This window comes from Pelophylax lessonae (genome assembly GCF_965119305.1).
Source record: "Pelophylax lessonae genome assembly, chromosome: 2".
Lineage (NCBI taxonomy): Eukaryota > Metazoa > Chordata > Amphibia > Anura > Ranidae > Pelophylax > Pelophylax lessonae.
The window spans coordinates 115,415,757-115,428,855 of NC_138769.1; the positions used below are offsets into that span (position 1 = coordinate 115,415,757).

Sequence of the window (13,099 nt, forward strand, 5' to 3'; positions counted from 1 at the left end):
ACCTTGCTATTATATGAGCATCCATACTTACATAGTTGTTAAGGTTAAATAAAGACACGAGTACATCCAGTCCAATTTGTGTGGGTATGTGTTTATGTCACTCCCATTTCCTATATCCCTGTATCTTGTGTTCAAAACATTTTTTAAATAACTAACAATCTGTGATGAGACCACCAACTGTGGAAGGGAATTCCACATCCTAACTGACAGCTTCCCGTCCAACTTCACTGGGTGGCTGCATGGATTCCTAAGCAACCTGAGATTGCATAGTTTCTCCCTATGTTAGAATCACCACTGATGTCTGATATCAATTTATTTCTTATAAGATTTTTGCATATCATGATCATATCTCATCTTAAGTGTTTCTGCTCCTGGGAGAGTATGTTTAAAGCTTGTAGTTGTTCTTCATAACAGTCCTTTTATTAGCGTTGTTGTCCTTCTCTGGTCTCTTTGAACCAACATGAATTGCCAGAGCCGATGCCTCTCAGAGGAATGGAAAAGGTCTTCTCTGATTCTAAGTGCATTACCTTCATTGTGACATTGTGGGAGGGGGCAGAGACACAATCTACTGCAGGAAGATGTTATAAGAGGCTATGGAAAATATTATAATCTGGAGTGTGTTTAACTTGTGTGTATTTGGCTTTAAAGTCCATCCAGATCTAACAGCACTCACAGTGCACCAGTACGACATACACTATGTTACCAAAAGTATTGGGATGCCTGCTTTTACACGCACATGAACTTAAATGGCATCCCAGTCTTAGTTCGTAGGGTTTAATATTGAGTTGGCCCTCCTTTGCAGCTATACCAGCTTCAACTCTTCTGGGAAGGCTGTCCACAAGGTTTAGGAGTGTCTATGGGAATGTTTGACCATTCTTCCAGAAGCGCATTTGTGAGGTCAGGCACTGATGTTGGAGAGAAGGCCTGGCTCGCAGTCGCTGCTCTAATTCATCCCAACAATGTTCTATTGGGTTGAGGTCAGGACTCTGTGTAGGCCAGTCAAGTTCCTCCACCTCAAAGTCTCTCATCCATGTTTTTATGGACCTTACTTTGTGCACTGGTCCAAATCATTTGATGGAGGGGGAATTATGGTGTGGGGTTGTCATGCAGGGGCTGGGCTTGGCCCCTTAATTCCAGTGAAGGGAACTCTTAAGGCGTCAGCATACCAAGGCATATTGGACAATTTCATGCTCCCAACTTTGTGAGAAAAGTTTGGGGATGGTCCCTTCCTCTTCTAAAATGAGTGCGCACTAGTGCACAAAGCAAGGTCCATAAAGACATGGATGAGCAAGTTTGGGGTGGAGGAATTTGACTGGAATGCACAGAGTCCTGACCTCAACCCAATAAAACACCTTTGTGATGAATTAGAATGGAGACTGTGAGCCAGGCCTTCTCGCCCACATCAGTGCCTAACCTCACAAATGCGCCTCTGGAAGAATGGTCTAAAATTCCCATATAAACACTCCTAAACCTTGTGGACAGCTTTCCCAGAAGAGTTGAAGCTGTTATAGCTGCAAAGGGTGGGCCAACTCAATATTGAACCCTACAGACAAAGACTAAGATGCCATTAAAGTTTCATGTGCGTGAAAAGGCAGGTGTCCCAATACCTTTGGTGACATAGTGTATATCAGTTTACATCAACAGATTGATCGCAGTACAAACATTTATCTGAAGTGAATTTTGAAGTTGAAACCTAACAGAGGAGGGTTATAGTAAAATATTTTCTAGGAGGAAGAGTGCAAAACCTCCCACCACCCACCTTCTGAATACTTCAGTAACTTATGTAATAAAAATACAGAACAGAACTTTACCTTCTTCCTTGAAAGGTGTAATGTCAAAGCACAAGTAGGCATTCACAGTTTTATTGTTATAGACAAGAGGAATTTTTTCTGGCTGGAACTGCATAAAGGCCTTTGCTTTTACTACTGGTCGAGATCTGTATCGGGAAAAAACATGCTTTTCTAAAATGAAAATGAACATTTCCTATATCCTATCCCTAGATATTTTACAAAATCTCATTTAGAACTGCACAATCATGATATTGGTTGACCAAATTAAGTCCAAGGGGGTGCTTGTAGCGACCACAATGGATGGTGCACTCCCGCTCGCTCACGGACCCCCCCGCGCGTGTGCCCGGACGGACCCGATGTCCGCCGGGCACTCTCGATTGTCCCATTACAGCGGGAGAAAGGCAGGCGGCTAATGTAAACAAAGCCGCCTGTCATTCTTCCCTGTGTAAGAATGGAGATCATACGGTTCTATTATGTAGGACCGTTGATCTCTGTTCTTACACCTCAAGCCACATCCAATCACAGTTAGAAGCACGCCCCTAGGGACACACTTAACCCCTCCCTCTGGAAAAAGTTAACCCCTTCACTACCAGTGTCATTTTTACAGTAACATTTCATATGTATAGCTCTGATTACTGTAGTAATGTCACTGGTAACCCCAAAAGTGTCAAAAATGTCAGTCAAGGGTCCGATCTGTCTGCCGCAATGTCGCAGTCCCGCAAAAAAAAATCGCAGATCGCCGCCATTACTCGTTAAAAAAACAACAAAAATGACAAAAATCTTTCCCTTAGTTAGTAAACGCAATAACTTTTGCGCAAACCAATCAAAATACGCTTTTTGCTATTTTTTTCAACAAACATATGTAGCATAAAACAAATTAGCCTAAAATGTTAAAAAAAAATTGATTTTTACATTTTTTGGGGGAATTTCATATAAAAAAATGTGAAAAATATTGTCATTTTTGCAAAATTGACACTCTTTTTTTGTTTATAGCGCATGATCAAAAAATCGCACAGGTGATCAAATACCACCAAAAGAAAGCTCTGTTTGTGGGAAAAAAAAGGACGTGAAATTAGTTTAGGTACAGCGTCGCACGACCGCGCAATTGTCCGTTAAAGTCACACAGTGCCGAATCGCAAAATAGGCCCTGGTCAGGAAGGGGGTAAAATCTTCCGGGGCTTAAGTGGTTAAGGTTATTCAGTATTTGCATTGACTTTTCTAAGTAAAAAATAACTATGCATCCTGGAGTTACTGTTACTGGAGTTACTGTTACTATGATTAGCTTCAATAATAACATTTTTAACAATGTTTTGCTTACCGAAGTACCATAACATTTCCTAAGGATCCAACTGCTATGTCTGCGTATCCATCATCAGTAAGATCTAGACCGCCATCTACTGACTGGCCAAAGAATTGCAACTTTTGCCTACAGTCAGTAGCTCTTATTCTCTAAAACAAATTAAAGAATATGTATGTCATTATGTATCTTCTGCTTTATCAAAGTGATATAAACAACCTTACAGGTACAGTAAATATGCCATAGGAGTAGTGCTAAGTAGATTGGCTCAGATTTGTTCTGACATCAATCTTGAGAATCCAGACCTGCAATCCATTTGCCATGGGTCACTGGTTTTAAGTGAACTGGTTGGACCCTTTACCAGTTAATTTCAATATTACTGAAGGCCCCTCTTCGGCCTGTGCTGTGGATGAACATGGACTCCCTGCCCATCCGCTCCAAATTACATTATTTAGGCAAATGGGGGTGGGGGGCAGGGGAGAAATCAGTGGAAGTTTTCACATGTGATATTTGTGTTTTTTTTTTTTTCTAAATATTGCATGCAAAGGTGATAAAAGAGTGAATTTAAAAGAATAAAAGAGTAAAGTAGTAATTATTAAAGTCAATTTGCTAAAAAAAAATATAACACTGTATCAGGTATGAACATTTTTTTGTAACTTTACACTAGAGGAAAATCATTCTGTGAATGAAGGAACACTAAGAATGTTTTCATGGTTTTACAATATTTCTTCTTATGTCTTCTTCACAGAACAATTTCCCTCTGGTGCAGTGTTAGCCATTGGAAAAGCATAGTGATAAAACAACATGAAAATAACACTACAATTAAGTGCTGAATATTGTAAGACAATAAATATTTAAAACATTTATTAAATAATGCATTTTTTTTTTTTTTTTGATAAACACCACATTCGTTTTTTTCATATAGAATTTCACATGGCATTTGTCTTTTAGGCAGCCCATAGATGGTACAGATTTTTTCGTTCAACAAAAAAACTGACTTGATTCGCCCTTCTACTGAAAATTCCTCCCCACTGAGTTTTCGTATTCTGACAGCTGGGAGCCTTCCCTGGCATCAAAATATATGGATCAGTGCTGCCGGCTATACCTGATGACGCTGATCAAGAGGGAAAATTCTGACAGGTTGGTTGTGCAGAAGTTGATTGGTACATGGATTTCCGTACAACCTCCCTGCCTATACATATATTGAAATTTGGATGGTCCCTGCTAAACCAGCCAAATTTGGAACCATGTGTGCCTGGCTTTAGCGAATTGACCCCTAGGTTTTATATTGGTGATATAGTACATGGGTGCACTACATTCTTATGATGTAAATATATTCATTTGGGCTTTTCTAAGTCCATAAGGACTTTGTAAAGTACAAGTAAAGGTATCTTTGTCTTGATAACATTAACTCCCAAGTTATGTTGTTTGGATTCAGGTCTAATATTCTCATCACACATGTTCCTAGTGATGGCATACAAGTGGGTGCTGAAGCCTGATGAAGGGGGTCTTGTGCGGACCAAAAAGTAATCACTTTGATATACTATTGGACGCTATTTTGAAGATCCATGGTGTGCTGGTGTTACATGCTTTGACTTGTTCGACCTATTCAATTTCTAGGGTACTTACTAACAGTGAGGGTTTGCAGCTAGCATACTCCATATATAAGACAAAAATAAAGATGAATTTGCTTTTATAGGGCACTGCACCTTGTTGTATCATATAAGTCTTATTGCCTTCTTGAGGCATATGATATGACTGTACAGACCTGGGAAGGAGTGGCATGGATGCTATGTGCATTGCTGTTGTAGATATAAACACTTCCAAATGATTCTGGTTCTTCAAAATAACCTTCTAGAGGTGCTCCTATGGCAAAGTCCTGGTATCCATCTTGGTTGACATCGCCAATCTTAGCTATAGAATAGCCAAACCTTGCATATGAATACTGGTGTTGATCTAGTTTTAATTCCAAAGAAAATTTACCCTGTTGAAAGAAAGGTGCTTAATGTAGGAAGTGGTAATCAATCAATGTAATACAGTTGAGTTGTGCATTACTATTACTGCAATAGATTTCAATAAGAATTTTTCTGTGCACCACCAGATTGTTCAATTTTGTTGTGCAATTTTAAAAATCTAAATACAAAGGTGAAATACTGAAACTGTTAACCATGCTAGAATATTTGCAAGTGCAACACATATGCATGTAATTGACCAGTGTGGGCTCAGCCATAGGACTCATACCTGAAAGTGATTGTAAAGTCTCGTTTTTTTTTCTATTAAAGCAACAAACATGTTATACTTACCTGCTCTGTACAGGGGTTTTGCAGAGGGCAGCCCAGATCCTCCTCTTCTCAGGTCCCTCTTCGGTGCTCCTGGCCCCTCCCTCCTGTCGAGTGCCCCCACAGCAAGCAGCTTGCTATGGGGGCACTCAAGCTGAGTTGCAGCTTCGTGTGCCCATTCAGACACGGAGCTGTCATTCGGCCCTGCCCTTCTCTCTCCTGATTGCCTAACTAAGTATGATTGACAGCAGCGGGAGCTAATGTCACTGCTGCTGTGTTACAGACAATCAGGGGGGAGAGCCCCAAACGGCTGAGACAGTCATGGACATCACCAGATAGAGAGGGGGCTCAGGTAAGTATTTGGGGGCTGCTGCACACAGAAGGATCTTTATCTTAATGAATAGGATGCATTAAGATACAAAAAAACCTTCTGACTTTATAACCACTTTAAGGATCTTAGGAAACACTTTTTTGGGGGTTGGCAGTACTGCCATTACCCCACCTCCTGCTTACTTTGTGAACTACTAGTGAATGTCACAACATTCTATCCACTTCCGTACCTGTCCCTCATCCTACCTATCCTCTATCAAGTTACAGAACAAGTACTCCCACCATTAGCCTGATTAAGGTTTAAACTATCACTATCATTTTTGAGGAAATAAAGAATCTTTAAGTTTTATTTTTTATCTCTCCTAGAGTTCCCTTTTAGTATGTGCAGAATGTATTATCATGCATTAGGCTATTAAACCTATGCTTTCATTGGGCTAGCTTGGCTCGACGTAAGTATGCATAGAGGAATCAGATCCCCATTAGTCCCTACTAATCCGCACTACATACAGTGAGAGCCATGCTCTTTGAGGTGGAGAGGAGGGACAACGATGATCATGAACATGATCTCCACCTCATCCAATCACATAACGCCTTGTATTATTGTTAAAGGTAATTCGTTCAGTGCCAAAGATATAAATTAACAAACCGTGTTTGGTGTAAACCTGTGTAAATAAAGCAAGAAATGGACTGATGCATTTGTAAGTGTATCAGTGTAAATACAACTCAGTGATAAATTAAATAAAGACAACCGCGCTAGTCCCTTAACACACAGAAATACAAAACAAATATTAATCCAGTGCTTGACGGTTTTTTGTGTTTATGTGATGGTCAGGAACTGTCAAGCACTGTATTAATATACATTTTTGTTTTGTATTTCTATGGTTAAGAGACTAGCCCGGTTGTCTTTATTTCATTTAACTTCTTGTATTCATTTGAAAGGATTCAAGGTGTTCTATGAAGGGTGGAGGCTCCAAGTGAGCAGCCCCCTGTGTGCGGAAGGGCTGTCTGTATGTGGCTCCAACTACTACAGTGGTTTCATTCCCAGTGCCCCTCTGGATGTCAGATATGGATACTTACATTGAACCAAGCTGAACCAATGTAAGTATGCAAAAATTGGAATTCTAGATTTTCGGCTGTAAAGATAAATGACTTATTCTTGTACCTCATCACTGAGCCTATAAACGTAGACTCTTCCTTCTTCTGCTTTGACATGGTAGAATGGTGCAGCCACCAGAAGGAAATCCACAATACCATTTGACTTCACGTCCAGCGCACACAATTGATGGCCAAAGTATGATCCAACCTTTTAAGATGATAAATGACAAGTAAAACATTTTGTCTATGCTTTTTGGGTTCATGTACTGTATACTAAATGAGTTCATACTAGAACAACTCTCTCCAACTTTAAGGATCACACAAAGCTGAGAGATTGGACATAACACCTAGAAAAGGCCTAAGAAATGCACAAAGTGTACAAAGCATCACTGTATTATACAAAGCATTACTATATTATACAAAGCATTACTATATTATACAAAGCATTACTATATTATACAAAGCATTACTGTATTATACAAAGCATTACTATATTATACAAAGCATTACTATATTATACAAAGCATTACTATATTATACAAAGCATTGCTGTATTATACAAAGCATTACTGTATTATACAAAGCATTGCTGTATTATACAAAGCATTACTATATTATACAAAGCATTACTGTATTATACAAAGCATTGTTGTATTATACAAAGCATTACTGTATTATACAAAGCATTGCTGTATTATACAAAGCATTACTGTATTATACAAAGCATTACTATATTATACAAAGCATTACTGTATTATACAAAGCATTACTATATTATACAAAGCATTGCTGTATTATACAAAGCATTACTGTATTATACAAAGCATTGCTGTATTATACAAAGCATTACTGTATTATACAAAGCATTGATGTATTATACAAAGCATTGCTGTATTATACAAAGCATTACTGTATTATACAACACATTGCTGTCTTATATAAAGACATTACCAGTTATTGACAGTGCAAAAAATACCTGTTGACCCCGCCAGATATCAAGTACGAGCCTAACCTCCCTGTAGTGAGCTGCAAATCCTTCACTGAAATTCTAAACAATGTTATCAATGCTGGCTGGGCTCTTTCTGTACTCTTCAGAGCACCTCCTGGCCATGTTACGGAGATAAAGAGAGGGGAAGGTATTCCGTACTTCCTGACCTAAGGTAATAATGCTGCTCCTCCATATATAAAGTGAATGAGCATTGTCATTCTACAACAGGAAGTGTATTACTGGCAGGATCACAGGTCAAAATAGGAGTAAAAAAGTCTGAAAAAAAACAACTAATCTAGCTACAACATTTAGCAACTGGTAAACTGCAATAGATAACATTTTTGTTTTTGGATTTAAATACACTTTGGATTTTGACAGAGAGAACTTGATTGCAAATAGAAAGTATTGAAAAAAAAAGATTTAACATCATTGGGGATATTTGTCAAGCAGTGAATGTAACATTCACCATGTGGTTAATCGTCCTCTGTAATTTAAAGTACACACACCAGGATGTTTACTCTAGACAGATCTAAGCTGTATTAACCCCTAAAGGGGTTGCAGGTCAACAACTTTTAGATGTGGTGGATGCATTCGTTTTCTTTTTTCCTTTATTTTCACCTGGTAATCTGGCCAGTAAATCTATTCTTTTTCCACTTCCTTTAACAGACCAAGCTGTCCAGACAAAGTAACAGTTATAGGATTGAGACAAACTCTTTAACATTGATGGGGGTGCTTACAATGGTTAGCTTTTATTCATTTATTTAAAACCTTTATCCCAAAAAGAAAAAAAAGGTATTGCTGTTCATGCGTATAAAGTGTTAGCTAGGCTTCAGCTTTCATTTGTTAATTAGGTCCATCTATAACACTCCCCAGACTGACAAAGCTGCTGTCCAAATGTGTCACTGTTTTTCCTTCTCCCAAGACAAGAAGTGTGTTACTGGCCAGCACACCAGATGAAAATAAAGGGAAAAAATGAAACTAATGCAGCCAGCACATCTAAGAATTGGTAAGTTGTATTATATTGCATTTTTTTGGCGGGTTTAAAACCTCTTTAACCACCTCCCACCCAACCACTGTACATATATGGCCAGGTGGGAGTCTCGTCCTTCTGGTCGGACGTTCCGGAACGTCCTTCAGAAGGAGCGAGATGTGCCTGTGTCCCTCGGACAACAAGTTGCGGCAGGAGGGCCCTGTGATTGGCCCTCCTGATCACATGACGGCTGTGTCCAATCATGTGAAATGGTTACTAGGCAGCGGGGACTCCGATGCACGAGGCCGGTGGCTGTGATTTGTCGCCAGGGACCCATGATCGCTTCCCGCTGAGAGAGAAGGACGGTCAGCTGTTGTAAACACAGCTGACCGTTCTTCTCTCTGAAATGATCACAAAACTCCTGTGATCCTTCTATATAGGATCACAGTTCTCTATGTTCATTTCAAAAGCCCATCCCCCCACGGTTAGTAAACACTCCCCTAGGCTTACATTTAACCCCTCGATCACCCACTAGGTTAACCCCTTCCCTGCCAGTGTCATTATTACAGTAACAGTGCATATTTTTTGCACTGATTACTGTAGTAATGTCACTGGTCCCCCCAAAAGTGTCAAAAAGGTCAGTTATGAGTCTGATCTGTCTGCCACAATGTCGAAGTCCCGCTAAAAATCACAGATCGCCGCCAATACTAGTAAAAATAAATAAAAAAATAAAAATGACATACATTTTTCCCCTAGTTTGTAGCCATGATAACTTTTGCGCAAACCAATTAAAATACGCCTACTGCGATTTTTTGTAGCAGAAAAGTTGTAGCAGAATACAAATTGGCCTAAAATTATGAAAAAAAATAGATGTTTTATTTATTTATTTTTTTGGAATGTCATATAGCAGAATGTGCAGAATATTGTTTGTTTGTTTTTCTCAGAATTAAAATTATTCCTTAATAAAAATGACAATAAAAATTATTACTTAAAAGCAATAAATCTCCTGCGCACAAAGTCCTCAATAACCTCTAAGTCTGATAACAGACTGGTCGCAGCTACTTAAAAAATTACACATAAAAAGAAATACAAAACTCAAATCACCCTAAGAGGGTTCAAATAAGCGTATTAGTAGCACAGACCTTAATGATATAATTGAATCAAGGCATGAACTCAATCAATCAGTCCATATAAAGTGAAATTTCCATATGAGGTATATAAAAGATGTAAAGTCTCTTGAGAAGCCCAAACACCAAGCAGGGGACACCACCGTGGAACCAGGAACACCAAACAGGAATCACCGCTGTGACATTAAGTGAGGGTGGTAACTCACCAGATATAATTGCCCCCCTACTCTCATAGGCAGGCTAATACACGGAAATATAATGAAATCCACAACGGTTCAGTTCCTGATCCCCTTTTCCTCTCAGCATGGATAAATAATCACCAGGTGGCCCTTTTAGGATATGAATACCTCCTTTGTCCTCACGACCAGCACCACGTTTTCACATATGCCCAGCAACAAGGGAGAGATAAAAGGCCGCACTGACACTGCAGATCCCAGCCCGGCCATTAGAGGGAGTAGTAGGATCCCGTGGACCGCGATCATAATGCTACCTCTTCTCCCCTCTTGTCACATCATTTTTCTCAGAATAGTTACTCTTTTTTTGTTTATAGCGCAAAAAATAAAAATCACAGAGGTGATCAAACACCATCAAAAGAAAGCTCTATTTGTGGGGAACAAAGGACATTAATTTTATTTGGGTACAGCATTGCACAACCATGCAAATTTTACTATTAAAATAACGCAGTGCCGAATCGCAAAAAAATGGCCTGGTCATTAAGGGGGCGAATCCTTCCGGTCCAGAACTGGTTAACAGTTAAAAAATTATTTTGTGCAAATTTGTAAACCAAGCCCTGGTTGATTACACTAATCAAAGAAAAAGAGAGGTTTAGTGGCAGATCTTTCTATACCTTGTGGGAATGGTTGTGCTGGCGGATATGAAATTGTACAATACCTTTCTGTTTTTAGTTTGGCTCTACATACAAAAGTCTGCTATGGGCCAGGAGGATGTATTTTTTTATAATATAACTAAACTAATACTATAAATAAAAACAAACACAAATTAATTTTTTGGCATAAATAAATGGCCGCGGCACTTTATTGGTTATAAATAAATTAAATAATTATTTATTCAAAATTCCATCAAATAATTTTCAATTCCAACAAAATTATAAAACATAAATCTGTATCGCTCAGTCCCAGAACTCGAGCGAAAATAAACATATTTAAAACCACCAAAGTCCCCCCTTAGATCCAAGGGTGACTCTACCACATAAAGTGCCAGCGACGGGTGGGGGGGAGGGGAGCTCGCCAGGCAGTCACTTCCTAACTGAGGGGCTTACCTCAGAGACCCCTTAATAAAGCCTTGGGTCAGAACATTCTAGAGGGGCGCGCGCTGCTGTGAAGCCCGCCAAAACCATGAGGGGCTACTTATTACATTTAAAGGGGCAGTGTCCTATAAATTAAATAAATTCTGACACAAATTTTTTTTTTTTTTTTTTTAAACATCCCCTGTCCCATGTGCGAGGGCACCTATTACTTGTGCCCTCTTACCATTCTCAGGCTCCAATTATGGGTTTATCTAGCTTGCAGCTGGGTTTGCTTCCTTGCAGCTCATTTTTTTAGTTGCACTTTCATATGCACTTACTACATGCAGGTGCAATCTCATGCCACAAGCTCAGTTTCATGTCAGCTACTGACCTCCTGCACTTCTAACCTCTCTTTAAACTTTTCTAACCATGCAGAGTTGGTTAGCTTTGCACACATAAAAAAAGAGCACATTTCAGCTAACTGAAAATTTACAGTGAACCACAGATTCTCAGTTTTAAACACAGAGTTTTCAGTAAAATATGATGAGCGACCTCCTTTTTGCTGCTTCATACAACGTTATGTGGATTTTCAATAGACAGAAGCAGTCAATAAGTTGCAAGCCAGTGCTAGGCTTTCTTATTAGATAGTCCAGTATGCCTTGCAAACAAACTGTCATGAAAAAAACTTTGTAACTAAGTTTTATTTGTTAAATAAAATGTTTTACAAAAACAATAATCAAAGATCTGTTTACAAACTGGGGCCATTTTTTTTTTAAATTGTGAAATTACATTGACCCCAACCCATTATAATTTTCTTTTAAGTCATAAAAATCTACCTGCTCTCCGTCCAGAATCTGAGATTGGTGATAAGTAGTAATATCTTCCTCAAAGACCAGAACTTTTCCTACATTGGAGTGCCGTGGTGCACCCGCTATGTAAAGGAATGTGTGCTTTCCTCTTGCTGTGGTTACACTGTATCCTGTCTCCAGAAAAAAGAAATAACAATTGAAGCAAACACAACAAGCAAAATATGTATCTTCTAGAAGAAAGTGCTTAGTTTTAATACTAATGAACCCTTTAACCATATGGTATGCATAAAATGGTTATTTCCTAAAAGAGTCATTAAAGAAATTAGTGGCAATAATAAACATACATACAGCCGTGGTCAAGAGCTTTGAGAATGACACAAACATTCATTTTCACAAAGTTTGCTGCTTCAGTGTTTTTAGATCTTTTTTGTCAGATGTTACTATGGTATACTGAAGTATAATTACAAGCATTTCTTAAGTGTCAAAGGCTTTTATTGACAATTACATTAAGTTTATGCAAAGAGTCAATGTTTGCAGTGTTGACCCTTCTTTTTCAAGACCTCTGCATTTTGCCCTGGAATGCTGTCAATCCACTTCTGGGCCAAATCCTGACTGATGGCAACCCATTCTTGAATAAATAATGCTTGGAGTTTATCAGAATTTGAGGGGTTTTTCTTTTGTTCACCCGCCTCTTGAGGATTGACCACAAGTTCTCAATGGGATAAAGGTCTGGAGAGTTTCCTGGCCATGGACCCAAAATGTTGATGTTTTGTTCCCCAAGCCACTTAGTTATTACTTTTGCCTTATGGTAAGGAGCTCCATCATGCTGGAAAAGGCATTGTTCCTCACCAAACTGCTCTTGGATGGTTGGGAGAAGTTGCTCTCAGAGGATGTTTTTGTACCATTCTTTAGTCATGGCTGTGTTCTTAGGCAAAATTGTGAGTGAGCCCACTCCCTTGGAGAAGCAACCCCTGACATGAATGGTCTCAGGATGCATGATACAGGACTGATGGTAACGCTCACCTTTTCTTCTCCGGACAAGGTTTTTTCCGGATGCCCCAAACAATCGAAAAGGGGATTCATCAGAGAAAAGGCTTTTACCCCAGTCCTCAGCAGTCCAATCCCTGTACCTTTTGAAGAATCTCAGTCTGTCCCTGAAGTTTTTCCT

The 13,099-nt window shown here is 39.1% G+C and overlaps 1 protein-coding gene across 4 annotated transcripts in view; it reads right to left on the reverse strand.

Moving 5' to 3' along the window:
• Positions 1–13,099, reverse strand: part of ITGAE (integrin subunit alpha E) — a 146,889-nt gene that overhangs the window by 40,572 nt on the left and 93,218 nt on the right. For all 4 annotated transcript variants that reach the window (XM_082245840.1, XM_082245838.1, XM_082245839.1 and 1 more), the window contains 5 exons: positions 11,959–12,101; positions 6,859–6,999; positions 4,856–5,071; positions 3,109–3,239; positions 1,812–1,936 (listed from right to left, as the gene is read on the reverse strand). In XM_082245840.1, coding sequence (XP_082101966.1) covers positions 1,812–1,936; positions 3,109–3,239; positions 4,856–5,071; positions 6,859–6,999; positions 11,959–12,101 — 756 coding nt within the window. The remainder of the gene's footprint in view (positions 1–1,811; positions 1,937–3,108; positions 3,240–4,855; positions 5,072–6,858; positions 7,000–11,958; positions 12,102–13,099) is intronic.